Below are 27935 nucleotides of genomic sequence, written 5' to 3'. Positions count from 1 at the left end.
AATGGAGCAGTCTGTGAACCGATATTCAAGACATGGCACGTAGGCTGCTCAACCTAGCACTTTTAAGAAAGGCAGAGGGGCCAGTGTTGTGGCATAGCAGGTGAAGCCGCCACCTGAAGTGCTGGTGTCATGTATGGGTACTGGCTTGAGTCCCGGCTGCTCTACTTCCTATCCAGCTTCATGTTAACGCCCTGAGAAAATATCAGAAGATGGCTGAAGTGCTTGGGCCTCTGCCACCCACATGGGAGACCTGGAAGAAGCTCCTGACTTTGGCCTTGCCCAGCCCTGGCTGCTGCAGCTATCTGGGAGTGACCCAGTGGATGGAAATCTCTATGTCTCCCTCTCTCTCTGTAACTTTGACTTTCAAACAAATAAATAAATCTTAAAAAAAAAAGAAAAGAAAAGAAAAGGCAGAGCACTGCTTTCAGTTTTCCAGCCAAAGCTGGATAAAGTCACACAGGGTTATGGGTGTTTTCCTAATTTAAATGAAATGTTAATACGCTATTCTCATGGCTAGGGACTGTAAAATACTTGTTTTTAAGGTTGATGAGAATCCCAGTCGGTGAGAAGCAGAGCGTTCATGTGATAAAGCAATGAGATAAAATCCTAGAACAGCAGATGGAGGCTGGATTGTAAAAGATGTTGGCTGCCAAGGACCTTTGGTGCCCCGTGGATCCACTGGGAGTATTAGAGGATGCAAGTCTGATTGGGAGAGAAATAGCTGATTCTCTGGGCATAAACTGATAAGTGCTATGCACATTCCAGCTAGCTGGTAAATATTTCTTGACGGAACGAGCAATCTTATTTAACCCTGTACCTCCTCAGGTTGATGAAGATGAACCCCTGTTCCTCAGCTTAATCAATGACCTGTTTCCAGGATTACAACTGGACAGTAGTACTTACACGGAACTGCAGGCTGCAGTAGCCAATCAGGTTCAGCTGGAAGGCTTGATTAACCACCCACCCTGGAACCTCAAACTTGTACAGGTAAGGAAAGTTTAATTGATTATCTGTATAATAGAAAGAATGTGTTGCTGAAGATCGTCATGACTAAGCGAGGACGCAGGTTAGTTTTCCTTAGCATTAAAGCACCATGTGCACCTCACTGCAAGAGGAGTCCTCGGCGGGACATGTTTGTGTTTTTGGAGTGATGGCTTGGGAGTGCCCTGCTTCGTAGTAAGCAAGCTGTAATTTGCTGCAGCTTACTTGCACATGGTGAGAAGGTTGGGCGGGTGCCAGGAGCTCGGCGCACAGGGCCTCTTGTACCAGTCTGGCAGTGCTGCCTGAGGAATCCCGCGGGTGGGAACACTCCTTCACTCCCGCTTTGTGGTCGACAGGTTGTTTCCTTCACCTTCGCCTAAACTTCCGGTGCCTTTCTGTCCAGCCTTTTCCTTAGCTGAGATAAAAACCTGTGGCAGGGGCCGGTGCTGTGACATAGCAGGCTAAACCTCCACCTGCGGTGCCAGCAGCCACGTCCCGGCTGCTTCTCTTCCGATCCAGCTCTCTTTGCTATGGCTTGGGAAAGCAGTGGAAGATGGCTCAACTGTTGGGACCCCTGCATCCATGTGGGAGACCCAGAAGAAGCTGTTGGTTCCTGGCTTCAGATCGGCTCAGCTCCTGCCATTGTGGACATCTGGGGAATGAATCAGCGATGAAGACCTTTCTCTCTCTCTAACCCTACCTCTCAAATAATTAAAATCTTTAAAACAAAGTAAAATAAAAGCCTGTAGCAGGGACATGGGATCAAATCATTATGAGTTGTTGCTTTGGGAGAATTATCTGGACCTTTTGAAAAAAAATGGAGGAGCTGAAATTGTGGCAAGTGTCAAAAACTTCATTTGAAAAAGAATAACAATTCTTAGTTTAACTTAGCTTTTTGCCAAATTATAAGATGTGCAAGTGCATGACACATATCCAAACCTTTCAAGGAAACATGGAGAGAAGTTTAAGGATTTTTTCATCACCCATGTATTGGGAACCATTTAAATTTTCTTAATTGCTGGGAGGCAATTTAAATATGATATGCATACAGTGTACAGAGTATTAAACCACACCACATCCCCCACCCCCGGTCATCTCAACGGGTTGCCATTAGAATAGTGGGCTCCATGTTGATGTCACAGAAACTACTTAGGCTCTTAGTAGATCTTGGATCCTTTTATGGTGTCTGTGTGTCCTCCGCCCAGTGCCCGTGTGCTTTTGCTTCTATCCGCAAAAGCGGGGACTGGAGCGATTTTGTGGCAGGCAGTGCCTGGGAGTTTATTTCCCACCTACCTCCAAACCATGCTCCCCTTGGAGAAGGACTCATGGGTGATGGACAGGAAAATCCAGCTCCCCTGCTTCAGGTAGGACAGTTACCGAGCTGTGACTTACACTGCAGAGTCCCCACAGGATTTGGTGGAAGTTTATTCTCTGCAGGTGACTTCCATCACACCTTGCTTGGCTTCTTCCCATTTCCTGTTTGCTTCCCTGCTCCCTAATCCGTTTCTCCTGGGAACGCTCCCTAAGTCATCTGCGTATGAATCCTCATTCAAGATGTGCTTTTTGGAGGCAGGCATTTGGTGGAGTGGTGCAGACACTGCTTGGGACATTTTTATCCAGTATCAGAGTGACTGGGTTTAAGTCCCAGATCTACTTCCAATTCCAGCTGCTTGCAAATCCACTCTCTTGGAGGCAGCAGGTAATGGCTCCGATTGGTTGAATCCCTGCCATCCACGTGGGAGACTCGGATGCAGTTCTGGGCTCCTGGTTTTGACCTGGCCGAACCCTGACTATTGCAGGCATTTGGGGAGTGAACCAGAAGATGGAAGATCTCTGTCTGTCTGTCTCTCTGTCTTATCTTTCACATAGGTTTTTTTTTTTTTTTTTTTTTTTTTTTAAAGAAGAGGGAGAAGGATAGGAGAAAGAAGAAAATGTAACAGAAGGCCCTGTGAAACCTGGGTGTTCACTGCAATGCTTGCGCTGCTGCCTTCTACCACCAGGGGACGACATCATCACATTGGATGCATAGAGTTTCGGGTAGAACCGTTAGGTGTCAGCAAACCTAAATCACAAGGAGTAGTCATTTGAGAAGCAGTAACTAGATCCTGAATGCATTACTTCCGAAATGTGATTCAAGTCCCGCATTGACATGACTTTCTCACTTAGGCCATTTTATAAACTGGAGCTAATTTATATCTAGTAAAACAAAGAGGCTGTTTACCTCTTCAAAGGGGTGAATTAGTTACTTTAATAAAGGGCTTATTTCAAGCCTTTAACTTCCATCTAACTACCAAGAATGTCAGCAGGAGGCTCATAAATGATGGCTTTCAATTTCTTGTCTAATTGTGTAGTTATATGAGACATCTCTGGTTCGCCATGGCCTAATGACTCTTGGGCCCAGTGGTTCTGGGAAAACAACCGTTATCACCATTCTGATGAAGGCGTTGACAGAATGCGGAAGGCCTCATAGAGAAATGCGGATGAATCCAAAAGCTATTACTGCCCCGCAGATGTTTGGCCGGCTGGACACAGCTACCAATGACTGGACTGATGGGATTTTTTCTACTCTCTGGAGAAAAACGTTAAAGGCTAAGAAAGGTACACACAACCCTTCTCTGCGACCATTTCCCCCCTGCTAGTTCATTGAAAGCACAGTGTTTGTTTAAGTTTCTGTTTTAATTATAGGCAGGTGAAAATGATTGTTCTAATTGTTTGCAGGTGAAAACATTTTCCTGATTCTAGACGGCCCTGTAGATGCCATTTGGATTGAGAACTTAAACTCCGTGTTGGACGACAATAAAACGCTCACGTTAGCCAATGGAGACCGCATCCCCATGGCCCCGAGCTGTAAGCTCTTGTTTGAAGTCCACAACATTGAGAACGCCTCCCCGGCCACGGTGTCTAGGATGGGCATGGTCTATATCAGCAGCTCCGCTCTCACCTGGAGGCCCATCTTACAGGTGGGCACCAGCGAGGCGCACCCTCTGTACAGCCCCTGACGGTCCGCCTGGGGCCTTCCCAGTAAGCAGACTGCTTCTCTGCTGCAGGCATGGTTGAAGAAGCGCACTGCGCAGGAAGCTACCGTGTTCCTGGCTCTGTACGATAAAGCATTTGAAGATACCTACACCTTTATGAAGCTGAACCTCAGTCCTAAAATGCAGCTCTTAGAATGCAACTACATCATGCAAGTAAGGTCATTTTTTGTACATTCACTACTTAGATTTTGAGATTTCCTTTAGTTTTTGTTACTCCATTACGGTTTATAGGCATCTACAAGAAAAAACCCCAGGCAGTCTGTAGAAATCTTTTTATAATGTGGCTGTGAAGACTCTGAAAAAAGCTTGATTCCTTTTGGAGACCTTATTAATGATTTGACCATCGTCTCTTTAGTATTTTTACTCTTTTTTGAGGGGAGGCTGTTATTATAAGAGGAAGGAGAGTGAATTGTCTTTTCTGCCATCAAATTTAATTTTAAATTTAACCTGTCCAAGAAAATGTGCCCAAGACCAACAAATAAATAGGCTAGCATTTTTACAGAAAAGTACCAAAAGGAGCCTGTGTCAATCTTACCTTTGCAAATTTGGTATGTATGAGGTGAGGGGAACTGTGAGAGACAAATTCTCTGAGAAGTAGTTTGTAGTATTGTTTGTTCCGTACCCAGTTTTCCTGGGGGCTGAGACAGGGGGCCCAGGCTGATTCATATATTTTTGGGGCTGTCCTCATCCCAGTCTACAGGCGATCTCTCGTGCCTTGTTCTTACACCGTGGTCCTCAGTGCAGGGGCTGTCCATCCATGAAGGCGGGCAGCTGAGACATGAAACACAAGGCCCAGGCCAGCGCTGTGGCACAGCAGGTTAAACCTCTAGCCTGAAGTGCTGCAATCCCATATGGGTGCCAGTTCTAGTCCCGGCTGCTCCTCTTCCGATCCAGCTCTCTGCCATGGCCTGGGAAAGCAGTAGAAGATGGCCCAAGTCCTTGGGCCCCTGCACCCACGTGGGAAACCCAGAGGAGGCTCCTGGCTCCTGGCTCCTGGCTTCGGATCGTCGCAGCTCCGGCTGTTGTGGCCATCTGGAGAGTGAACCAGCAGATGGAAGACCTCTCTCTCTGTCTCTACCTCTCTCCGTAACTGTCTTTAAAATAAATAAATCTTAAAAAAAAAAAAAAAAAAGAAAAGAAACATAAGGCCCACACCTGTGAATTGTGTGTAAGGTGCTTTCGAATGCAAAAGGGAAGCGAGATTTTTCTCCTGAAATAATTTTGTTTTAGAAGATGAGTCTTACTGTGGCAGTCAACTTGCTTCCCCACGCTCTGGGTCACGCTTGCTCGTGAGGGCCAGGTAGTAACTGTTTTAGGCTTTGGCGAACTTTGTCTCAACCACTCCACTTTGCTGTTGTTGCACAAAAGCTGCTAGAACAGTGTGTCAGTGGGCGAGTGGGGCTGTGTTCTGATCAAACTTTATATGCCAAACAGGGGCCTGGCCCCTGGCGCCCGCAGTTTTCTGAGTCCTGTAAAATGTTAAAAAGATAAAATCTTTGATCTGAAAAATTTGGATAATCGATCTTTAGAAGCTGAAGTCATCTTGGGAAATACCTAGAAGAGGCCATTTGCTTTCCATCTCAGGAAACTGACACTCAGAGAACTCTGAGCTGGGGGGTGGAACTTTCCGGATTCCCCGTTCAGTGTCTTCCTGGCTTGGCCATGTGGCCTAAGGCAGCCTTTCTTTTAAATGCTGCTGGTTGTAGGACTGTGATCAAGTGCTGTCTTCCTGCGATGTATTTGCTTTAATCTCTCCTTCCTCTTTTTAATTTTATTATTACCTACGCTTTCCATTTTAAATTTAAAACTTTATTTTATTTTAAATGTCTCCAGTCTCTGAATCTTCTGGAAGGCTTAATTCCCTCCAAAGAAGAAGGTGGTGTTTCATGTGTTGAGCATCTTCATAAATTATTTGTGTTTGGCCTAATGTGGAGTTTGGGAGCCCTTCTGGAATTGGAAAACAGAGAAAAACTCGAAGCCTTTTTACGACACCACACAAGCAAGTTAGATTTACCAGATATACCTAAAGGCACAAATCAAACCATGTATGAATTTTATGTTACTGATTATGGTACGTACATATCTTACCATTGTATCTTAAATGAAATGACTTCTTTTGAGAAGTGGGAAAAAAACTTCCACAAGCTCTTCTGTGCAGAAATATTAAACCAATTATGAATAACAGTTGTTAATATCACTTTTAAAAGTGTGTATTTGAGTATGTGAACACTGGTAGAATTTCACAGATCTGCCATGCAAAGAACCTATATAGAGACTCCTGATGTATTTTTCTTGTGGTGTGAACTAAGTAAAATCTGGCACAGATACATTGGCAGTAACCCTGGCATCATCTGCTTTCTGATGCTTAAAGGAGAAAGGTAGTGACATCAAGAACACAAATTCTTTGGGATCAGCACGGGTTAAGCCACTGTCTGCAGAGCCGGCATCCAATATGGGCGCTGGTTGGAGTCCCAGTTGCTCCACTTTGGATCCAGCTCCCTGCTAATGTGCCTGGGAAAGCATTGGAAGATGGCCCAAGTGATTGGGCCTTTGCACCCATGTAGGAGACCCAGACAAAGCTCCCAGCTCCTGGCTTCTGCCTGGCTCAACCCTGGCCTTTGCTGCCATTTGGGGAGTGAACTAGCAGATGAAAGATCGACACCCCCACCCCCCGCCTTTTCTCTGTAACTCTACCTTTCAAATAACTCTAACTCTACTTTTTAAATAAATAAACATTTAATTCAAAAAAAGACATGTCAGAATGGGCAGAGAATGTTCCCAGCAGGTGGGATCCTCCTTCCATGTAGCAGACTCATCAAAGCCTGGCAGGGCTTACCTTACCTTTCCTTCAAGAAATGCCCATGGACTTGGTGCTTTTATCCATAGCCCAGGCTGCAATTCTTCTAAGCCCCAGAGAAGAAAACATGTTTCCTAAACACCTGTGCTTTTTCCTAAAATGCCAGTGGTGTTTTATTTGTTTTAATGTAAACTGAAATGGATAAATGGAACTGGAGAGTAGGCAGCAGCGACAACATTTTGAAAGCAAGAAGGTAGAAAGGTGTGCAGCAGTTGATGTGGCCCACGGGGCAAAGGTGAGTCCTACACCGGCTGTGGGAAGAGCTGAGAAGCAACTCAGCCTGCAACACAGAACCTGCTTTTCTTAAAAGAGCAGAGCGCTGATATTTCTGCCATTTTCTTTCAAGTAGCCAGCACTTTGTTTCTGTATGTTTAGATGATGCCGCTTTCATGGTTTTACTGGAAATGTCAGCAAAAGGTTGACAACCATCTAGACTCATTTTCCTTTTCCAAAGGGGTTCTGAAATCGTTTGTTGACTAAAATGTTGGGCATTTGCAGGCATCCAGGCTTGCCACCCAGAATAACTGCTTTTGCTGAGAGTATGTGCCTGAGAAATGAACCAAGAGGTTACAGATTTAGGGGTGACACAGGGCTCCATCATATCTACTCCAGACGATTTCTAGCCTGTCCTTCAATATCTCAGCCTTTACCCATTCATCCATTCATTCATCCTTCTCCCCCTTTTTTGGAGAGGTTTATTCTATTTTTAGATTTCAAAGTGAAGGGATGGGCATTTGGTCTGGTGGTTAAAACACTAGTTAAAGCGCCCATGTCCCACATCAGAGTGCCTGGGTTCAATTCCCAGCTCTGGTTTCTGATTCTAGCTTCCTGTCCGTGTAGACCCTGGGAGGCTGTGATGATGGCTTAATAATTGGGTGTCTGCCACCCACATGGGAGACCTGGACGGTATACTCAGTTCCCAGCTCCAGCCTCTGCTCAGTCCCAGCTGTCACAGGCATTTGGGGAATGAGCTGATGGATGAGAATGCTCTCTTTTGGATTTCTCTCTCTCTCTCTCTCTCTCTCTCTCTCTCTCCCTGTGTCTCTGTCACTGTCTTTCAAAATTATATATGGAGACTTCTGCTTCTAGACAAGATGAAGTATTGGACTGGGTTTAACCTATTACTTTAGAAAGCCTGAAAACTGGATAAAATATGTGAAGCAATGTTTTCCAGACGCAGGCCGACAGGTAGTACAGGACTGAGAGCCCTGAGAGGTAGACAGGGGATCGTACCAGCTGCCTGCAGGAGGAGGTTTCCAGCAGCAGGGCTGCAGGGAGCAAACGCAACAGAACCTGTTCTTTCACCAAAATGAGGAGTCAAGAGATGGATTCTGGGGAGACCCAGGTGGCTAGGGTTTGCAGGACAGAGCACTCCCAGAGGAGGGTTCTGCTCAGAGAGCAGGTGCCAGAGGACAGCAGAAACGGAGAGACAAATCTGCAGTTGGAGTAAAGGTGTTGATACTCTCTGACTGTGACTGAGAAATAGAATTAGTAAATGTATAGATGATTTGAACAACACTATCAACCCATTTTATTAAAAAGTCCAGCCACAGACTGGTAAAAATACTTGAAAAATATATACATCTGCTAGAAGAATTTTGTCCAGAATATATAAAGAGCTTTGTAATTAAATAACAAGCTGTGGACAACCAACCCAAATTAAAAAATGGGCAAGAAATTTAGACTGATACTTTACCAAGTAAGATATATGAATGATGAACAAAGCACGTGGAATGATATCCAACATTACTGGTCATGAAGGCAAATGTGATTTAAAATCACAATGGAGGGCTGGCACCACAGCTCACTAGGCTAATCCTCCACCTGCAGTGCAGCACCCTGGGTTCTGGTCCTGTTGGGGTGCCGAATTCTGTCCCGGTTGCTTCTCTTCCAGTCCAGCTCTCTGCTGTGGCCCGGGAAGGCAGTGGAGGATGGCCCAAGTGCTTGGGCCCTGCACCTGCATGGGAGACCAGGAGGAGGTACCTGGCTCCTGGCTTCAGATTGGCACAACGCGCCGGCCTTAGTGGCCATTTGGGGGGGTGAACCAACAGAAGGAAGATCTTTCTCTCTCTCTCTCTCACTGTTTAACTCTGCCTGTCCAAAAACAAAACAAAACAAAACAATAAAATCACAATGGAATATCATTCCACCATCACTAGAACAGCACAGTTAAAAAGATTAATAATATAAAATGTTGGCAAAAATGTGTAGAATGAGATTCATAGACTGCAAAATGGTACAACCACTTTGGAAAACAGTCTGGCAATTTCTTACAAGTTAAACACAGACTTACCATATGACTTACTTATTTTGTAAGACACATGAAATTGAGGCTATTACTACAATAATTAATATTTGCTTTGCTAGTATTAGATGCATGCTCTTTCCATGTACTCTATGTGACAATAACTTTCTTGGTACAATCCTGAATCATAATATAAATTTTGAAGATATCTAAAGTGACAGTGAAACTTAACAATGTAATACCAACAATGAAAGTAATTCAATTTAAATGACAATAGTAGGAATTGCTGTGACCAAATTTGCCTTATAATTATAGATTATAAGGAGCATTGGCTGTGGTTCAATAGGCTAATCCTCCACCTAGCGGTGCTGGCACACCAGGTTCTAGTCCCGGTTGGGGCACCAGATTCTGTCCCGGTTGCCCCTCTTCCAGTCCAGCCCTCTGCTGTGGCCAGGGAGTGCAGTGGAGGATGGCCCAAGTGCTTGGGCCCTGCACCCCATGGGAGACCAGGAGAAGCACCTGGCTCCTGCCTTCGGATCAGCGCGGTGCGCCGGCCGCAGTACGCCAGCCGTGGTGGCCATTGGAGGGTGAACCAACGGCAAAAGGAAGACCTTTCTCTCTGTCTCTCTCTCTCACTATCCACTCTGCAAACAAAAAAAAAAAAAGGAGCATTGTAGAGACACCAAGATGTAAATATATTTTTATTAGAATTGATGAAATGTGATACTTATTACAGCAAAGATTGCAATTAGTAAAATAGAAGTTACTGCAAGTTAGGAGTCTGGACACTCTGTTATACTACATTACAATTTGGGGGTTAGGTTTTGTTCTCTCATCCTCTGTCCAGTTTCCAGTTGTCCCTTTTTTTGACTTTCTGGTCCTTTCTCTCTCTGTCACTGTCTCTCAAAAAAATTTATATATGGAGAATTCAGCGTCTAGACAAGATAAAATATTTCAGTCAAGGTAGCTTTCCTACAAGACACATATCATGTTGTTAGTTTTACCACCAGCTGATCCTAATTCCATTCCAGACCAGATCCCTAGATGAATGGATTAGTAATTTTAAAGCAAATTTAAATGTTCTATTCAGTTTATCTACTAAGATAAATCAGCATGTTTTCAGAAAAGGTTTTAAATGTTTAAATGATCCTATGGATTGCTCCTAGCACGTACACTTTCGTATTCTGAGATAACTTTCAATGACTGCAGTTTGATTAAGTTAAGATTTATTTATTCTATAGGTGATTGGGAGCACTGGAATAAGAAACTTCAGCCATATTATTATCCAACTGACAGTATTCCAGAATATTCATCCATTTTGGTTCCAAATGTTGATAATGTTAGAACAAATTTCTTAATAGACACCATTGCCAAACAGCATAAAGTAAGTTTAATAGTCTCTTAGATGTTTACAAACCGTGTAAGAAACTCATCTCTTTCTGCAGATAGAAAAATTGAGTTCCAACACAGGGACCTGGGAGGACTGACATTCAAGGAGAACAATTTTGGCAAATGAACTCAGGTTCTTCCCAGGATAGACTCTGATTCAATATTCCTGAACTTCTGACTCCCAGCTTGTTAAGGAAAGTGGCATAGCGAGTTAAGCAGCTGCTTGTGATGCCAGCATCCCATACTAGAGTGCTGGTTCAGGTCCTGGCTGCTCTGCTTTCCATCCTGCTTCCTGCTAACGCTCCTGGGAAGGCAGTGGAAGATGACCCCAGTGCTTGGATCCCTGCACCCTCCTGGGAGACCTGAGTGGAGCTCCTGGCTTCTGACTTCTCCCTGGACCAGCCCTTGCCATAGCAGCCATTGGGGGGAGTGAACTGGTAGTTGGAAAGTCTCTTTCTATCTGTCAGTCTTTTCCTTTCTGTCTCTCTGCCACTCTGCCTATCAAATAAATAAATACATAAATATGAAAAAATTAAATAAAGTGGGTGTCTGTTTTTAGTGTCTCATCCATCCCCACATGGTCATGTGAAAATCTAACAGTATTTTCTTCTAGCACTTTATAGTGTTGTTATGTATGTATATATATACACATATAGTATTGTATATAGTATATATATATAGTATTGTATATCTTTTGAATACATTTAATTCAACTAAGGTTTATTTTGATTTAGGTACAATTCTAAAAAGTGGTTAAAGTTGGTACATAATTAATAGAATGCAAGAATAGCCAGTAGAGCCATAAGATAAGTTTGAGACTGAACGTGACCCTTTCAGTATGACTATCCTGTGATTGCAGGCGGTTTTGCTCACAGGAGAGCAGGGAACTGCAAAAACTGTAATGATCAAGGCGTATTTGAAAAAATATGATCCTGAAGTACAGTTATCCAAAAGTCTAAACTTTTCATCTGCCACAGAACCCATGATGTTTCAGGTAAAAGCCATCATCTGCTGTTGTAATAAACACATTACAATTTTAAAGTGGTGCCTACAGTAAGATGTGTACGAGTATTTCAGAAGAAATGATTCTGCAATTAGCATTCTGCTATCTATTCCTAAGGCTGAGGTTGAAACCAAATCCAAATAGCATATTTTAACTGATTATTGAGACTGAAGCTGAACTTTGGAGCATATCTATTTTAGTGAAATGATCAATGGTACCGTAGCTTATTAAAAAAATTAACAGTAACCATATATATGCGAGTTCTTCAAAAAGTTTGTGGAAAAATGGAATTACAAGATACATTTATTTTGGTGCAAAAAATTTTTTGAAATCTGTGCATACATGGGGTCTTCCAAAAAGTTCATGGAAAAGGTATATTGCTATGTATGGATTTCAAAATTTTTTTACACCAAAGAGGTTGTCCTTGTGTTGTAGCTGGTTAAGCTGCTTGCAACACCAACATCCCATTTCAGACCACTGGTCCAAGTCCCAGTCATTCTGCTTCCTATCTAGTTTCTTGCTAATGTGCCTGGAAAGGCAGTGCATGATGGCCCAAGTACTTTGGCCCCTGCCATCCATGTGGGAGACCTGGATGGAGTTTCTGGCTCCTGGCTTTGGCCTGACCCATACCTGGCTGATACAGCCATTTAGGGAGTAGACCAGTGGATGAAAGATCCTTCTATCTCTTCCTTTCTCTTTCACATTCTACCTTCCATATAAATAAATAAATCTTTAAAAAAATTTACACCAAAATAGCCGGCGCCGCGGCTCACTAGGCTAATCCTCCACCTAGCGGTGCCGGCACACCGGGTTCTAGACCGGGTCGGGGCGCCGGATTCTGTCCCGGTTGCCCCTCTTCCAGTCCAGCTCTCTGCTGTGGCCAGGGAGTGCAGTGGAGGATGGCCCAAGTGCTTGGGCCCTGCACCCCGTGGGAGACCAGGAGAAGCACCTGGCTCCTGCCATCAGATCAGCGCGGTGTGCCGGCCACAGCTCACCGGCCGTGGCGGCCATTGGAGGGTGAACCAACGGCAAAGGAAGACCTTTCTGTCTGTCTCTCTCTCACTATCCACTCTGCCTGTCAAAAAAAAAAAAAAAATTTACACCAAAATAAACTTATCTTTTAATTCCATTTCCATGAATTTTTAAAAAGTAACATCATATATTAGTAATTATGCTTATTAAATACATAAGTAAATATATTCTATTTTGAAAACTATGCTGATCATTTTTAGACATGTGATTAAAACCTAATGCCTAAGACAGACCATGTCCTTTTCTGTAGCGAACAATTGAAAGCTATGTGGATAAGCGAATGGGAAGCACGTATGGGCCACCAGGAGGGAGAAAAATGACTGTGTTTATTGATGACATTAATATGCCTGTGATCAATGAATGGGGAGACCAGGTAAGAACAATATGTCTTCTGTAGGTGGTACTTAATGAGTTTTTAAGAGTTCTATCTAAAAATGTCAACACCTTTTGTGGTATTAAGAATGGCAGCGGTTCTCAATCTTTTGGACTTGTCTGTGACAGCTGACACTGTCCCTTCTGGAATTCGCTACATGATTTTCTGCAGCACTTCCCTCCTGTCTCTCTGGCTACTTGATTAGGGTCTTTTCTGCTTTTCTGGCCTCTCTCTTGCTTCTGCTTCCCCCTCCTGGGATTTCATCCTTGCTGTAACCTCCTAGCGAACATAGAAGAGAGCACCAAAGAGTTTGTTGAAAATCCATATTATGAAAAACTGTGTAAGGATGGCAAAATCTTTTGCACCCCAATAAACTTTTAATTCTATTTTTTCTAAAGCCTGTTTGAAGCATCCTTGTATTGGCTTGCTGAAGAGTATCTGATGTTAAAAAACAAAACTTTTTATTAATTATTTTTATTTATTTATTTATTTATTTTTTGACAGGCAGAGTGGAGAGTGAGAGAGAGACAGACAGAAAGGTCTTCCTTTGCCGTTGGTTCACCCTCCAATGGCCGCCGCGGCCGGTGAGCTGTGGCCGGCACACCGTGCTGATCTGATGGCAGGAGCCAGGTGCTTCTCCTGGTCTCCCACGGGGTGCAGGGCCCAAGCACTTGGGCCATCCTCCACTGCACTCCCTGGCCACAGCAGAGAGCTGGCCTGGAAGAGGGGCAACTGAGACAGAATCCGGCGCCCCGACCGGGGCTAGAACCCGGTGTGCCGGCGCCGCAAGGTGGAGGATTAGCCTAGTGAGCCGCGGCGCCTGCTTTATTAATTATTTTTTAACTCTGCCATGTGCCACAGTCCTAGTAATGATTATTGATGAACCTGAGTCAGTTCCTGTTGCAAGCACTCACTAATGTTGCCAAGGAATTGGCGCGCTCCTGGTGGAGTCCCAAGGGCCCAGCTCCCACCAACACAACACCACTTAACCTGGAGGTCACCGGGATGGGTCCCATCCAGCTCGTTATCCCTGTTCACCTGACACCATTAGAAGCTCAGCACTGCTCCTGAGGCGTATCCTGAACAGTTCTGTGTGGCCTTTCTCTGGCTTGAGGCAGGTAGACTCAGTAGCCCCCAGAATGCAGGGGAAGGGGAGGCATGTTTAGGTCTGGTTCACCCTGGTCCTCTATATACGCTGGAGAGCCCCTGAATTACAAACTCACTCACTTTACTAGGCGCGTCTAGTTGGATCTCAAACACAGCCAGTTCCTTCAGCAATCTCCATCTCAGGAAACAGCAGCTGTGCCTTCAGTCTGTTGTCTTCAAACTCTATCTAAAACTGGACTGCTACTTATCACCGCCATGGCTACCGCCTGGGGCCAGCCTCCCTCCTCTCTGTTCTTGATCATTATGAATACCTGCTCATTGCCTTCTTGTTCCCCTTGCCCCTCTCAGTGTGTTCTCGAATTAGTAACCAGTTACAGCAATAGTCAGATCATAACACATGCCTGTGCTCAAAACCCCCCCACCGAGACTCAGAGAACACTCATGCCAAGATCCTTACCATGACCCAAAGGCCATATGCTGTTTGATCTTGCTTCCCCATGACTTTTGCTCCAACTGCATTACTGATCCTTCGTGGGTATGATAGTCACTCAGCGCCTCTGCACTTGCTATTTCCTCAACAGAGAATGTTCTTGGCCATGTGAGATGGAGCTTCACCTGCTCTCCATGTTCTTTTTTTAAGATATTTATTTACTCATTTTGAAAGTGTTAGAGAGAGAGAGAGAGAGAGAGAGAGAGAGAGGAGTTTTCCATCGACTGGTTCTTTCCCCAGATGGCTGCAATAGCCAGTGCTGGGCCAGGCTGAAGCCAGGAACCAGGAGCTTCATCCAGGTTTCTCATGTATGTGGCAGGGGCCCAAACACTTGGGTCATCTTTTACTGCTTTTCCCAGGCCATTAGCATGGAGCTGGATTGCAAGTGGAGCTGCTGGGACATGAACTGGTACCCATAGGGATGGCGGCTTTGCAGGTGGCGACTTTACCTGCTATTCTACAATGCCAGCCCCTGCTCTCCCTATTCAATTGCAACCTAAGCACCTCCTATTTCCTTTGTCTGCCTTCTTTCCTCCAAAATATATGCAGTATACCATTTCACTTACATGCAAACATGCACATGTACATTTTGTGTCTCACCACTGAAATGTGTGCTCCAAGAAGATAGGATATTTTGTCTATGCTGCAAGACAGCCTGGCACACACAGTTACTCATTAACTGTTGGTTGGATTGAATAAAGGTTGAATACAAAAGGTCCTTAAACTTATAATGTTGAGTACTGTTGTGACTCATCTGTCTAAATTTATTTGGAAATTGGTTTTATTAGTATGGTGAAGGGCATATTGGACATGCTTAATTTATTCTTTAGAGTTCATGGGTGGTTTTATTTAGATCCAGTTGCCATGAAAATCATCATTGACATCCACAACCCTTCACTGATATAATTTAGCACTTTTTATAAGTTCCCATATATGTATAAATGGGAGTTCTGAAGGAATATGACAGTGATATGTAACAAAATTATGATTGTGTACACTTTCAGATAACTAACGAGATTGTGCGGCAGATGATGGAAATGGAAGGAATGTATAGCTTGGATAAACCTGGAGACTTCACCACTATTGTTGATGTGCAGCTCATTGCAGCAATGATCCACCCTGGAGGGGGTAGAAATGATATCCCACAACGTTTAAAAAGACAGTTTACAGTGTTTAATTGCACATTGCCTTCAAATACTTCAATAGATAAAATTTTTGGTATGAATATTCTTGATGTTTAATTTTTATTGCATTACCTAATGGACATGAATCATGTACAACTTTTTAAGAGATAAATGGCTCTGTCTAAAGTAGGAATTAAGTGCCTGAAATACAAAGCTAAATACCATGAACTACATACTAAAGTGAGTCATGTTTGTAGCCTATTCTAAGACTCAGGAATATTTAGATATAGCCTTGTTGAAGGTTGGCACTGAGGCAGGCAAACCTTTCTGTTTTAGTTTGCTTGACATTGTTAATCAGAGAAATTTGAGCTAGTGGATAACAACACCTCCACATTCAGCATAGGTTAACAATCATAATATTCCAAGTAATGTGTAGCTCTTTAAAATGTTAATGAAAATAAAATTTTTGATGCCAAATTTAGGCTCACCTAAACTGTACCATCAAAAATTATGTACACATTTTAGAACAAATCCATGAATAGATGGATATTAATTACTGGATAGAGCAAGTACTTTAGATCAAAGGGAAAAGACAGACTTTCAATAAGTGTTACTGGGATATTTAGTAATTCTTATGGGAAAATGATTGGATCTTCACCTCTCACCAAGCACAGAACAATCTATCATCTGCTGGTTCACTCTCCCACAACAGCTAGGGCTAGAGCAGGCAAGAAACCATGAGTCTAGAACTCAATTCAAGGCCTCCCATGTGTGTGGCAGGGACCCAACTCCTTGAGCTGTCACCTGTTGCCTCCCATGGTGCACACTAGCAGGAAGCTGGAAAGGAGAGTGGAGCTGGGATTTGAACCCAAGTACAACCCACATATGGATGTGGAAGTTTCAAGTGGTGGCTTAACCCATTGCACCAAATGCCTGTCCCGCATTATCTTTTAATGCCATTTTCCATGAACTTTTTGAAATATCTTGGTATATTTAAATAAATATGGAAAACAAACAAGAAGTAGGCTCATGGAAGTAAAGTAATTGCCTAATATGCCTGATGTTTAAGTTTCATTGCGTTACCTAATGCAATAAATGCAGAGGGGAGGTGCTAATCCATATTTTTTGATCCCAGATTCCATGCCTCTCAAAACATGTTTATCCCACAGGAAAGTAGAAATCTATAATATAGGATTTCAGGAAGCAAAAGGGCCTTGCAGGCAGGTAGCACCTCCAACCATGACTTTGCAGGGTAGTTTCTTGTTCCCCCAGGGCAACTCTTCAGTCTGTGTGAATGAAGTTGAGTTTCTCTGGTATGGTCCACCCTCCATATACCTGCTCTGCATCTCTGAGCAGATATTCATATTCATAATCCTCTGAAAATGCTGTGCTTGGAACTGGACATGCTGCTCAATATAGAGTCTCACTGGAGGATAGTAGAGTAAATCTCGTTTTGCAGTCTAAATGAAAGACAGTTTCAGAATAGTCTGCTGAGTGAGTCCCAAGGTGCCGACGTCATCAGTCAGACTATCCCTGTGCTGGTGTCCCTAGGCATGAGTACACGACTGGTATGGGCCAGAGTGTTGACTACTGACTGCAGGGCCGGTTGGAGGGGGTGGTGGTGTCCCAATTCCAGTTCTGCCAACAACCAGTCCATGTGACTTTGGACAATTTGCTTTGCCTGGTCTCCTTCCCTGTAGGATGAGGAAGGAGTCTCTACACCCTTTTCCAGCTCTCACGAGCTGGGTGAATGGTGATTTGTAGACTCCAAAACTAGAATGCGTGGGTTTAGATCTCAGATTCACTTGCACGCTGGCTGTGTGACCTTGAGCAAGTTCCTAAGCTCAAGCTCATAGTAGAATGGGGATAACAGTAATTACAATGATACTATCTACCTCATATTCTTTTTCCTGGAGTTGTTGGGAGGATTAAATGAATTAATCCATATAAAATACTCTTCACTCTGAGCTAAAAAACATGGCTGGGCCCATTGCTGACATCCCGTCTGCACTGATCCCTTGAGAAAAATTCTCAATATCCCCCAGCTTAGTCCATTTGGTAATGACTTATTCGCTGGGGCAAACGTGTACCTTGTAATCTTTTAGTAAGTACCTTTGGTCTCGTTTATTTTCCAGGAGTTATTGGCTGTGGATACTTTGATCCTTGTAGAAAGTTCAGACCTGAAATATGTGAGATGATTGAACATTTAGTCTTGGTGGGCAGAGTGCTGTGGCAATGGACTAAGGTACAGAGCGGTTTGTTGGCAGTAATTTCTTGCAAAGTCAACTATTATTCAGTCTACTTCTCACTTCATGGCTCATTAGGTTATCATAACATCGTGCGTAGTAGCGTTTTTTGGAAAAGATGAATTAGATGCTCAAATAGATTTATGATACATTTTCCTTCCAGGGAACACATATTCTGACTGAATGATGCTTTTCCTATGTATGAGATATTACTATAAGCCAGACACGCCATCCAAGACAAAGTAGAATCTTGCCGAAATGAGAGTACTGCTTTCCCACTTGTTACTGTGATTTGTGACTCTGTATGTCTCCCTTCACCAAACTATGTCAGTCACTCAAATGTTTACTGCTTAATACGTGGATTGCCTGATATTCTCAGCCAACTAAGACTCAAAGTCTAACTTGTGTATTTCTCTGAGATGGAGCATGAATTAATAAGTGAACGAAAGTGCTGTTATGAAAATAGGCAAGATTTTAATACACAAGTCACAATCCTAAGTAAAACTCAAACAAACCTGAAGTGGTACATGAAGACTTAAGGCAGTACCTGGGAGAAGGCAATTAAGTACATATTTGAGACAAAAACAAGGATGATAGTGTTGCTAAAAAGCATGGAAGGAGATAAGGCTTGGTTGTCAGAGTTCACTATACATTATTAGGCAATTAAACACATCTGGCAGACACTGCTCTCCCAGTGTACCAGATTCCAGATTCCTGGCAGTCGGGGAATTATAGATACAGAGCAATCAGAAGAGGAGTTGGGTGTTTGTTAGGAAGTTCTCTTTCATGCAGTCACCTTCGATGATCAGTCTCTTGCCTGGGGCCCTGCTCTTTGCCATCACAGTCTCTACACGAGCTCTTCTTCCTCTTTTTAAAAGATACTTGAAAGTAAGTGGCAGGATCTGAGTGTCTGAGATTGTTTATTGATAAGACCTCTCTGTTATCCAGTAGGGCTATTGTTCAATTTACTGTGCTTACATAGTTTTCTGAAAAGCTTTGTCCCTGTAGGTGTCCATCAAAGTTCTTTTGTAATCCCAATGCCTATTGGTTCCACTTCCTTTACTTTTTTTTTTTTTTTTTTTTTACTTCTTCGCACCAGCTTTTATTCCTACATTTCTGGTCAAGGTCACCAAAGACCTCAATTTTGCCAAATCCAATTTTCTTCTTCTTACTTGACTTTTTAGCAGTGTTAGATCTGAGAGATCCCTCCAGACACTTTTTCTCTCTCTCTCTCTCTTTCTTTCTGATTTATTTATTTATTTATTTGAAATTTAGAGCGAGAGAGAGAGAGAAGTCTTCCACACTCTGATTCACTCCCCGAATGGCTGCAATGGCTGGAACTGAGCTGATCTGAAGCCAGGAGCCAGGAGCTTCTTCCGGGTGTCCCATGTGGGTGCAGGTGCTCAAGGACTTGGGCCATCTTGTACTGCTTTCCCAGGCCATAGCAGAGAGCTGGATTGGAAGTGCAACAGCCAGGGACTTGAACTGGCACCCATATGGGATGCTGACACTGCAGGCAGAGGCTTTACCCACTGTGCCACTGCACTGACCCCAAGACATCTTCATCTGGCTTCTGAGGGCCTCATATTCTAAGTTTATTTCTATTTTATGGGATTTTTTAGGGGAGAAATGTTTGTTCATTTTTATTTATTTGAAAGGGGGTGGGGAGAGAGAGAGAGAGTGAGTGAGCACGATCTTCCATCTGCTGGTTGACTGCCCAAATATCCGAAGAGTCAGGGATGGGTTAGGCTGAAGCCAGGAGCTCTATCCAGGTCTCCCACAGGAGTGTCAGGGACTCAGATAATCCAGCCATTAGCTGCTGCCTTCCCAGGTCCCTTAGCAGCTGGCTGGAACAGAAACTCAGGCGGAAGCAGGACTGGATAGCAGGCATTCTGACATGGATTAAGCAGAGGCTTAATCGCTATGCTTGCCCCCTGGCTATCTTTTTAAAGCTCCCCCACTTCTTCCCTCCGCTGAATGCTGGAAGGCATTTGGTTTCCATGCTGGGCCTTGCCTCTGTCTGCATTTTCCCCCTACATTGTCTCATCCAGCTTCAAGGTTTACATACCAGCTCCATTCTGATGCCTTCGAACTCCATGCCTCTACCCTGGACTTCTCTGCTTGGTTCAAGACTGATTTTTCATGGCTTCATGGACATCATCATCATCTCAAAGTTAACTTATCCAAACAGTACTCTTATATGTCCTGACAGATGGTCGCTCCTCAGATTTTTGCATCTTAGTTAATTCCCAATGAGATCAGTGATCTTACCTTGCAGGATTTAAAAACTGGGTGCAATCCTTGATGGTTTGCATTTATCACCTATATCTAATCCATCAACAAATGTCAGTGATCTTGCCTTAACATGTGAGGGTACTGGGGATGGCGTTGTAGTGCAGTGGTTTAAACCATAGCCCATGACACCAGTATTCCATATGGATGCCTGTTGGAGTCCTGGCTGCTCCACTTCCCATCCAGCTCCCTGCTAATGTGCCTGGGAAAGCAGCAGAAGATGGCCCAAGGGCTTGGACCCCTGCAACCACGTAGGAGACTGACTGGAGTTATAGACTCATGGCTTCAGCCTAGCCCAGCCATGGCCAGTAGTTGTGGCAATTTGGGGAATGAACCAATGAATGTAAGATTCTCTCTGTAACTCTGCGTTTTAAATAAACATATTTTTTTTTTAAAAAAAGAGAGATATGCAGGTACTTCAAAGAGTTCATGGAAGATGGAATTAAAAAAGGGAATTTTTTGGTGCTGAAAATTTTGAAATCTACACATTTTTTCATAATATGTATTTTCCACAAAGTTTTTAATGTAGTGTTGTAATATCCCCAAACAGCTTTCATCACCCATCCTCTTGATCATGCAGTTACTTCTCAATGAATAAATTTTTGTTGCTTGTCGCTCCCCGTCTTTGTGGAGGAACGACACAGGACCCTGCGCTGTTCTTTTGTCTGCTCGGCCCTCCCCGGGTTTGCTGCTGGTTCTTCCCAGGTTGGCTACCGTCCCTTCCACCTCCGTGGAAGGGCGGTTCCCCCTGCCACCTTCCCCACTTCTGCGGGGGAGCGGCATACCGCCGGCCGGCTCTCTCGGGGGCTGCACAGGTGTTCCTCAGGTGTTCCCCTTAGATGTTCCTGGTGCATGTTGTCTCTCTCCTCCTTTATAGTCCTCCTCCGCCAATCCTAACTCGGCTGCCCACACGCCGAGTACGCTGCTCTCCTCCAATCAGGAGCAGGTCCTGCAGCTTGTCAAGTTGGTGAGAGGCAGCTGGGTAGAAGCTGTTGCCTCCTCTCCCAGCGCCATATTGTGGGAGAGCAGATGCATAGAATAAGTCTTAATTCCAGTAACTCAGTCCAGTCCGGGTTGCTCCCCACAGTTGCTGTCTTGGAGTCTGTTTTTTTTACAGACTTTTTTTTTTTTTTTTTAATCCATCAGAGAGCTGGATTGGAAGTAGAGCAGCCAGGACTCGAACCAGCGCCCGTATGGGATGCTGGCACTGCAGGCAGTGGCTTTACCCCTTTACACCACAGCGCCAGCCCCATACTCCTTTTTAAAACCACTCATATGGGGGCTCGCACTATGGCATAGCAGGTAAACCTGCCGCCTGCAGTGTTGGCATCCCAAATGGCTGCTGGTTCCAGCTCTCTGCTATGGCCTGGGAAAGCAGTGGAAGATGGCCCAAGTACTTGGGCCCTTGCACCCGCGTGGGAGACCCAGAAGAAGATCCTGGCTTCTGGCTTTGGATCATGCAGCTCTGACTGTTGCAGTCATTTGGGGAGTGAACCAGTGGATGGAAGACCTCTCTCTCTGTCTCTCTTTCTCTCTGTGTAACTCTTTCAAATAAATCAATAAATAAATCTTAAGAAAAAAAAACCAGTATGTTCTCAGTTACACTTAGAGTAAACCCAGCACCTTGCTGTGGCCTGTGAAGGCCAACCTGAGCTGTTCCCTTCCTACCTCTGTGCTTCGTCATTGGGCTGCAGCCATGGGGCCCTTCCTACCCTGTTCCCTCAATGACCTGGGTTTTTCACGCCATGGGATCATTGTGTTTATCTGGTTCCTTCTCATCCTTCTTACCTTCAGAAAGCCTTTTGAGGACCATCCTCTAAAATAACTGCCCAGTCATTATCTGTCCCCTGGCCCTACTTTTTGAAACAGTTTGTGGAGAATTGAATGAAAAGATAAGTTTACTTTGGTGCAAAAAGGTTTTCTTGAAATCGATGCATAGTTGGTTTCTTAATATACATTTTCCATGAATTTTCTGAAGATACCTTTTTTTTTTACTGTGGCTATTATTATTATTATGCTTCTTTTTTTTCCTATTTATTGTCAGGCTTCCCCACTAGGATGGATGCTCCATTGACAGTAGCAGATTTAGCTGTCCTATTAACCATGGTATCTTTGATTTAATTTTTAAGTGCGATGGGAGGTGCTCAGTCATTGACAAATGAATCTTCCTCCGCTCCCTACCCCCAAATAAGCAGACTTCTTATTAAAAGATAAGTATCTTTTTTCAAGTCTCCCATCTGGAAAGGCACTCCTTCAACTCATTCATGCCTTGTATATCACCTCATCTTTGGATTACTTTAAATAACTTAAAAGCAGAAGCAAGTGCCTGAATCCCATATTGGAGTTCCCGTGTGTGTGTGTGTGTGTGTGTGCACATGTGTGTGTGTGTGTGTGTATTCACACACCTAATGAGTCCCAGCTCCGCTCCTGATTCCAGCTTCCTGATATTGTATGCTTTATGTGGCAGCTGGTGGTGGTTCATGTAGTTGAGTCCCTGCAGAAACCTAGATTGAGTTCCTGAGTCCCAGCATCAGCCCCCTGGCCATTACAGGCTTTGGGGAAGTGAACCAGTGGATGGGAGGGAGTTCTCTGTCTGTCTCTCTGCCTTAAAAAGGACAATATTTTGATGCAATCATCAAGATGCCAGTTGGGACACCTGCACTCCGTATCATAGTGCCTGGGTTCGAGTTGTTCGAGTCCTGGTTCCAATTCCAATTTCAGCTTCCTGCTAATGCTTATCTTGGGAATCACGGGTGATAGCTCATGTACTTGGGTCCCTGCTACTCATGTGGGAGATCCTAACTGAATTCTAGTCTCCTAGCTTCAGTCTGGCTCAGCCTTGGTTGTTGTGGGCATTTGTGGAGTGAACCAGTAGATGAAAGATCTGTCTCTTTGCCTTTCAAAATAAAGAAAAATTAGAAAAGAAAAGCAAAAACAGGTGTGCAAAGAAAGATGGCCAAAATGAAAGAGAAATGTTAAAAGAGAAGGAATGAAGCAGGTTAATAAATAATAATAAGAGGGAAAAATAGAATTTTTAAAAAGATTTATTTATTTACTTGGAAGTCAGAGTTACACAGAGAAAGAAGGAGAGGCAGAGAGAGAGATAGAGAGGTCTTCTATCTGCTGGTTCACTCCCCAGATGGCTGCAATGCGCCAGAGCTGCACCGATCTGAAGCCAGGATCCAGGAACTTCTTCCCAGTCTCCCCAGAAGACTTGGGCCATCTTCTTGGGCCATCTTCTACTGCTTCTACTGCTTTCCCAGGCCATAGCAGACAGCTGGATTGGAAGTGGAGCAGCTGGGACTCAAACTGGTGCCCACATGGGATGCCGCCACTGCAGGCAGCAGCTTTACCCTCTATGCCAGAGCGCCAGCCCCAGAATAGAAATTTTTTACAAGTGCTCTTTAATGGTTAGTTCAGTTGCCAATGTTTGTCATTATAACTGTATACTTTTACCATGAAGGAAAAAAGCAATATCCATATAACCTTATATATTTGAGCATTTTACATATTTGTAATATAAGTGCATGTTTTATGGGTAGAATGAACATTTTAGCTTTCAATGGAACTGAACATAGAGGAAAATGCAAAGATGATTGATAAAATAATGCTCCTGTTCAATGCATCCTGCATGCTGCTGGCTGTTTTGATTTGCACTGTGGTTTAACCTCTAAAACTACTCTACTCACTCAATGGGATACTTTTTCAATACAGAAAGGGATTTTTCTTTTTTTAAAAAAAGATTTATTTATTCATTTGAAAGGCAGAGTGCAGAGAGGCAGAGGCAGAGAGAGAGAAGGAGAGAGAGAGGTCTTCCATCCACTGGTTCACTCCCCAGATGGCCATAATGGCCAGAGCTGGTTTGATCTGAATCTAGGAGCCAGGAACTTCTTCTGGGTCTCCCACATGGAAGCAGGGGTCCAAGGACTTGGACCATCTTCCACTGCTTTCCCGGGCCATAGCAGAGAGCTGGATGGGAAATAGAGAAAGGGCTTTTCTGTGAACAGGTGCTGAAGAAAGTATTTGTCTTTCTAATTAATCATGTCTGTGGTGGTGGTGGGGAGGTATTTACTTTCTATCACCAAAATGATTGATCATTATTTTCACTTTCAAAAATGGTGCTAATGATATCAATTATGATTTTTACACCTGGCCAGCGGTGCTTTCTATGTCTAGAGCACCTCAAGTGCTTAGCTGGTATCTCTCTGGGTAAGGATGTGTTGTGATTATAGCTTTGCCTTTTTGTGTTCTGAAAGTTGGTAGAAGTAGTACATAAAGTACCATAGCAAAATACGGTCTTTGTGCTCAAACAAAAAAGCAGAAATATTACCTATTGCTTACAGCTGCATGTCAGACTTACCAACAATTAATTATAGATATGTAGGAATAAGAAGGGTGTTGATATGTAGGTATAAGAAGGTTTGGATCCCTCATAGAAAAACCTAAGTTATAAAATAAGAATACATTGATGATAGTTCAAACACATTAAGGACTTCAATCAAAGCAAATTATCTTCTTAATCTAACTTCTGTAGAAGGTAGTCATATTCACTGTAGGTACGAACATCCATTGTTCTTATTTTCATGATAACCAGTTCATGTTCAGTCTTCTAATTATGACATATTTCCATATACATACAATGAGTAGGAATGAATAGTCCCAGTATTCAGAATTCATAAGAACTCAGAAGGAAATGCCTTGTTCAAAGCCAACTAATGGTGGTAGATCATGGTGTTACAATCAGCATCTGGTGCATTCTTCTTATTTTTTTTTTGACAGGCAGAGTTAGACAGTGAGAGAGAGAGACAGAGAAACGTCTTCCTTCTGTTGGTTCACCCCCCAGATGGCTGCTACGGCCGGCGCGCTGCGCTGATCCGAAGCCAGGAGCCAGGTGGTTCCTCCTAGTCTCTCATGCAGGTGCAGGGCCCAAGCACTTGGACCATCCTCCACTGCCTTCCCGGGCCACAGCAGAGAGTTGCACTGGAAGAGGAGCAACCGGGACAGAATCTGGCGCCCCAACCGGGACTAGCACCTGGGGTGCCGGTGCCGCAGGCGGAGGATTAGCCTAGTGAGCTGCGGTGCCTGCCTGGTGCATTATTCTTGAATCTATTCTATTCAAGGGTTTATATAGTCTCTCATATTCTATGTTGGCTTATTTAGGATATATTTTTTTCTACTGTCAGTGCTATGGCAAAAATATGAACTTAGATTTTGGGTCAGCCCCTCTGGGAGGTTGGCAGTGGCACAGGAGCTGAGGTAAAAGTGGATGGTGGCTGAAACTGACCAAGAAGTAGCAGTACTCATTGGTGCCAGGGTGTTCTGCCATGTTGACACAAGCTACTGTAATGCTTGTTAGAGGGTCCCTGTGCCAAATCCCCTGTACAGAGCGATGTTAGAGGAAATTGCTACTCAATCAACTTGTTCCTACTCAGCAGTTCACACAGACAAACCACTTTCTGATAAAAGAGGGGAGTTAAAGAGATGTCTGGAAGCCGAGATGAAAGTGGCAGAGAAAGAATCCAAGCAGAATTAGCTCAGAGAGATAGCTGTGCCAGGCCATTGCTGCTGCCACCGAGAACACCGCTGATTATGGTGTAAGTGCCAAGGAGGAAAGCCTGGGCTCAAATCAGTACTCCAAGATTCACAGAAGGTCAAGGGGGAAGACCCTGTGCACACAGGTTCCGTGTAGACATCTCACTCTCTCGCTCACCCACTCACTTCTTCCAAGAATATAGTCCCCTGCAGACTGGGGGCCACTGGACTAACTTCACATTAAAGGTGGGAGGTTCTGTCTACAAACCAAATGAGGTTCTTGGAGAAGGCTAGTCTTCTATGACCTTCAAGGAGAGGCAATCTAGCTGAAGTCCATGATCAATTCCAAGAATTATGGATAATAAAAATAATTTATTCAAATCAATAACACAAGAATTGGAGTTCAGGAGAATACCGGGTAAACCAAGGGTGAGCTGAGCATCATTCCCTATGAGATCACAGTGCTGTCTTCTCGCTTACAAGTGTTGCTTCACCTGCACTTTGGCCTCAAGGACAAGGAAACAAGGTGTTATCAGAGATACTTTGGCTTGATCCTGAATGCCTCTCTGGGGCATAATTTATCTGCAACTCTAAGACCACCACATCAAAAAGAAATTTCTTGAATGAACTGGGATATCTAGAGATTAAAACTCCTGTGATGAACATCATGCCAGGAAGAGCAGTAGCCAAGCCTTTCCTTACAACAAGTCGGCATGAACTTATGTATACGAATTGCTCCATAGCTCTACTAGAAGACACGGGTGCTGGATGGCATTTATCAAGTTGACGAAATTGGATGCCAGTTCCTGAAGTTTACCAGCTGTGAGTTTTGCATAGCCTGCACAGACTCATAATCTCATGGAAATCATGGAGAAGATAGTTTCAGGGATGGCAAAGCATATTATGAGGTCACCACCCAGATGGCCCCGAAGGCCAAGACCATGAGATTGACTTCCTACCCTCCTGGAGAATCAGCATGGTTAAAGAGCTCAAAAAAAAAAAAAAAATCCCTGGGGATGAGGCTGGCAGAAACCAGTCTCCTCGAAGCAGAAGACACTTGCCAAATTCTTGATAATAAATGTGTGGCAGAAGCTGTTGAATGCCCTTCACCATGGACCACAGCCAGTTTCCTTGATAAGCTTGAAGGCACGAAGTGACTTGCACCAATCCTACATTCATCTGTGATCACCCACAGATAATGTGTCCCTTGGCTAAATGGCAATACTCTAAAGAGAATCTGAGTGCTTTGAGCCATTTGTCACAAAGAAAAAGGTATATGAAGCCTACACTGAGCTGAATGACCCTGGATTTTTGAAGAAGAGGCCAAAGTCAAGGCCACTGGTGCTAATGAGGCTATTTTCATAGATGAAAACTTCTGGACCGCCCTGGAATATGGACTCCCCCGACTCCACCCCTCCCACAGCTGACTGGGGCGTGGATATTGACCACATTGCCATGTTTCTCATAGACTCTGATAATAGTACTTCTGTTTCCTGTCATGAAACCTGCAAAGGAGGAGACTGTAACAACCATGGATACACTGGAAAGCATAGCAGTTGGCACTTCTGTCTAGAAAACAATAAATTGCCACTTGTACAACTCAGGCACTTTTGTATTTCTGCAAAGATCAAGGACTGACGGGGAATTCTTGTGTGTTGGTTTCTGGTTGACTACCACAATTCAGTTAAGTCACCAGAAGAGAGATGAGGAATTCAGAACTCCTTTTTACTCCTTGTAAACTATTTGTCTCTTTTATTAAAAAAAAAAAGACAAATTATGAACTTGGTGTGGGCACTTGGTGTAGCCATCAAGACATCACTCAGGATGTCTGCACATTGGAGAGCCTGGGTTCAAGTCCCACCTCTGCTACCAATTCCAGCTTTCTGCTAATGTGCCCCTGGGAGGCGGCAGCTGGCTCAGGTAATTGGGTCCCTGCCACCACCTGGGAGGACTGGATTGTATTCCTGACTCCTGGTTTCAGCCTGATCCAGACCTGGCTGTTGTGAGCCAGCAAATGGAAAATTGATCAATGGATCAATCTATCTACCTTTAAAATAAAATTAAAATAAATGAAAACTTTCTGAAAAAATCTTTTTAAAATATGAAATTAATCCTGATGTATTTGCTTAGCCTATTTTTTCCTATAATAGGACTTGTGAAATAGAATTTTTCTAAAAGCAATTCTACATTTAGTTTTCTCTGAAAACTAATTGAGGGTATTCATTTTTG

At 43.8% G+C, this 27935-nt stretch overlaps 1 protein-coding gene and 1 pseudogene across 5 annotated transcripts in view; both read left to right on the top strand.

Annotated features, from left to right (window-relative positions):
* The window catches only part of DNAH8 (dynein axonemal heavy chain 8), a 358350-nt gene that overhangs the window by 173217 nt on the left and 157198 nt on the right, over positions 1-27935 (top strand). For all 5 annotated transcript variants that reach the window (XM_070074115.1, XM_070074114.1, XM_051854776.2 and 2 more), the window contains 10 exons: positions 826-987; positions 3333-3579; positions 3700-3941; positions 4029-4169; positions 5850-6087; positions 10360-10502; positions 11367-11501; positions 12793-12915; positions 15517-15730; positions 17772-17881. In XM_070074115.1, the coding sequence (XP_069930216.1) occupies positions 826-987; positions 3333-3579; positions 3700-3941; positions 4029-4169; positions 5850-6087; positions 10360-10502; positions 11367-11501; positions 12793-12915; positions 15517-15730; positions 17772-17881 (1755 nt within the window). The remainder of the gene's footprint in view (positions 1-825; positions 988-3332; positions 3580-3699; positions 3942-4028; positions 4170-5849; positions 6088-10359; positions 10503-11366; positions 11502-12792; positions 12916-15516; positions 15731-17771; positions 17882-27935) is intronic.
* On the top strand, positions 17889-27926 carry LOC127493044 (lysine--tRNA ligase pseudogene; annotated as a pseudogene).

Source organism: Oryctolagus cuniculus, chromosome 5 (genome assembly GCF_964237555.1).
Source record: "Oryctolagus cuniculus chromosome 5, mOryCun1.1, whole genome shotgun sequence".
In the NCBI taxonomy this organism is placed as follows: domain Eukaryota; kingdom Metazoa; phylum Chordata; class Mammalia; order Lagomorpha; family Leporidae; genus Oryctolagus; species Oryctolagus cuniculus.
The sequence above is the reverse complement of the archived record's forward strand: the minus strand, read 5'-3'. Positions and strand labels throughout refer to the sequence as shown.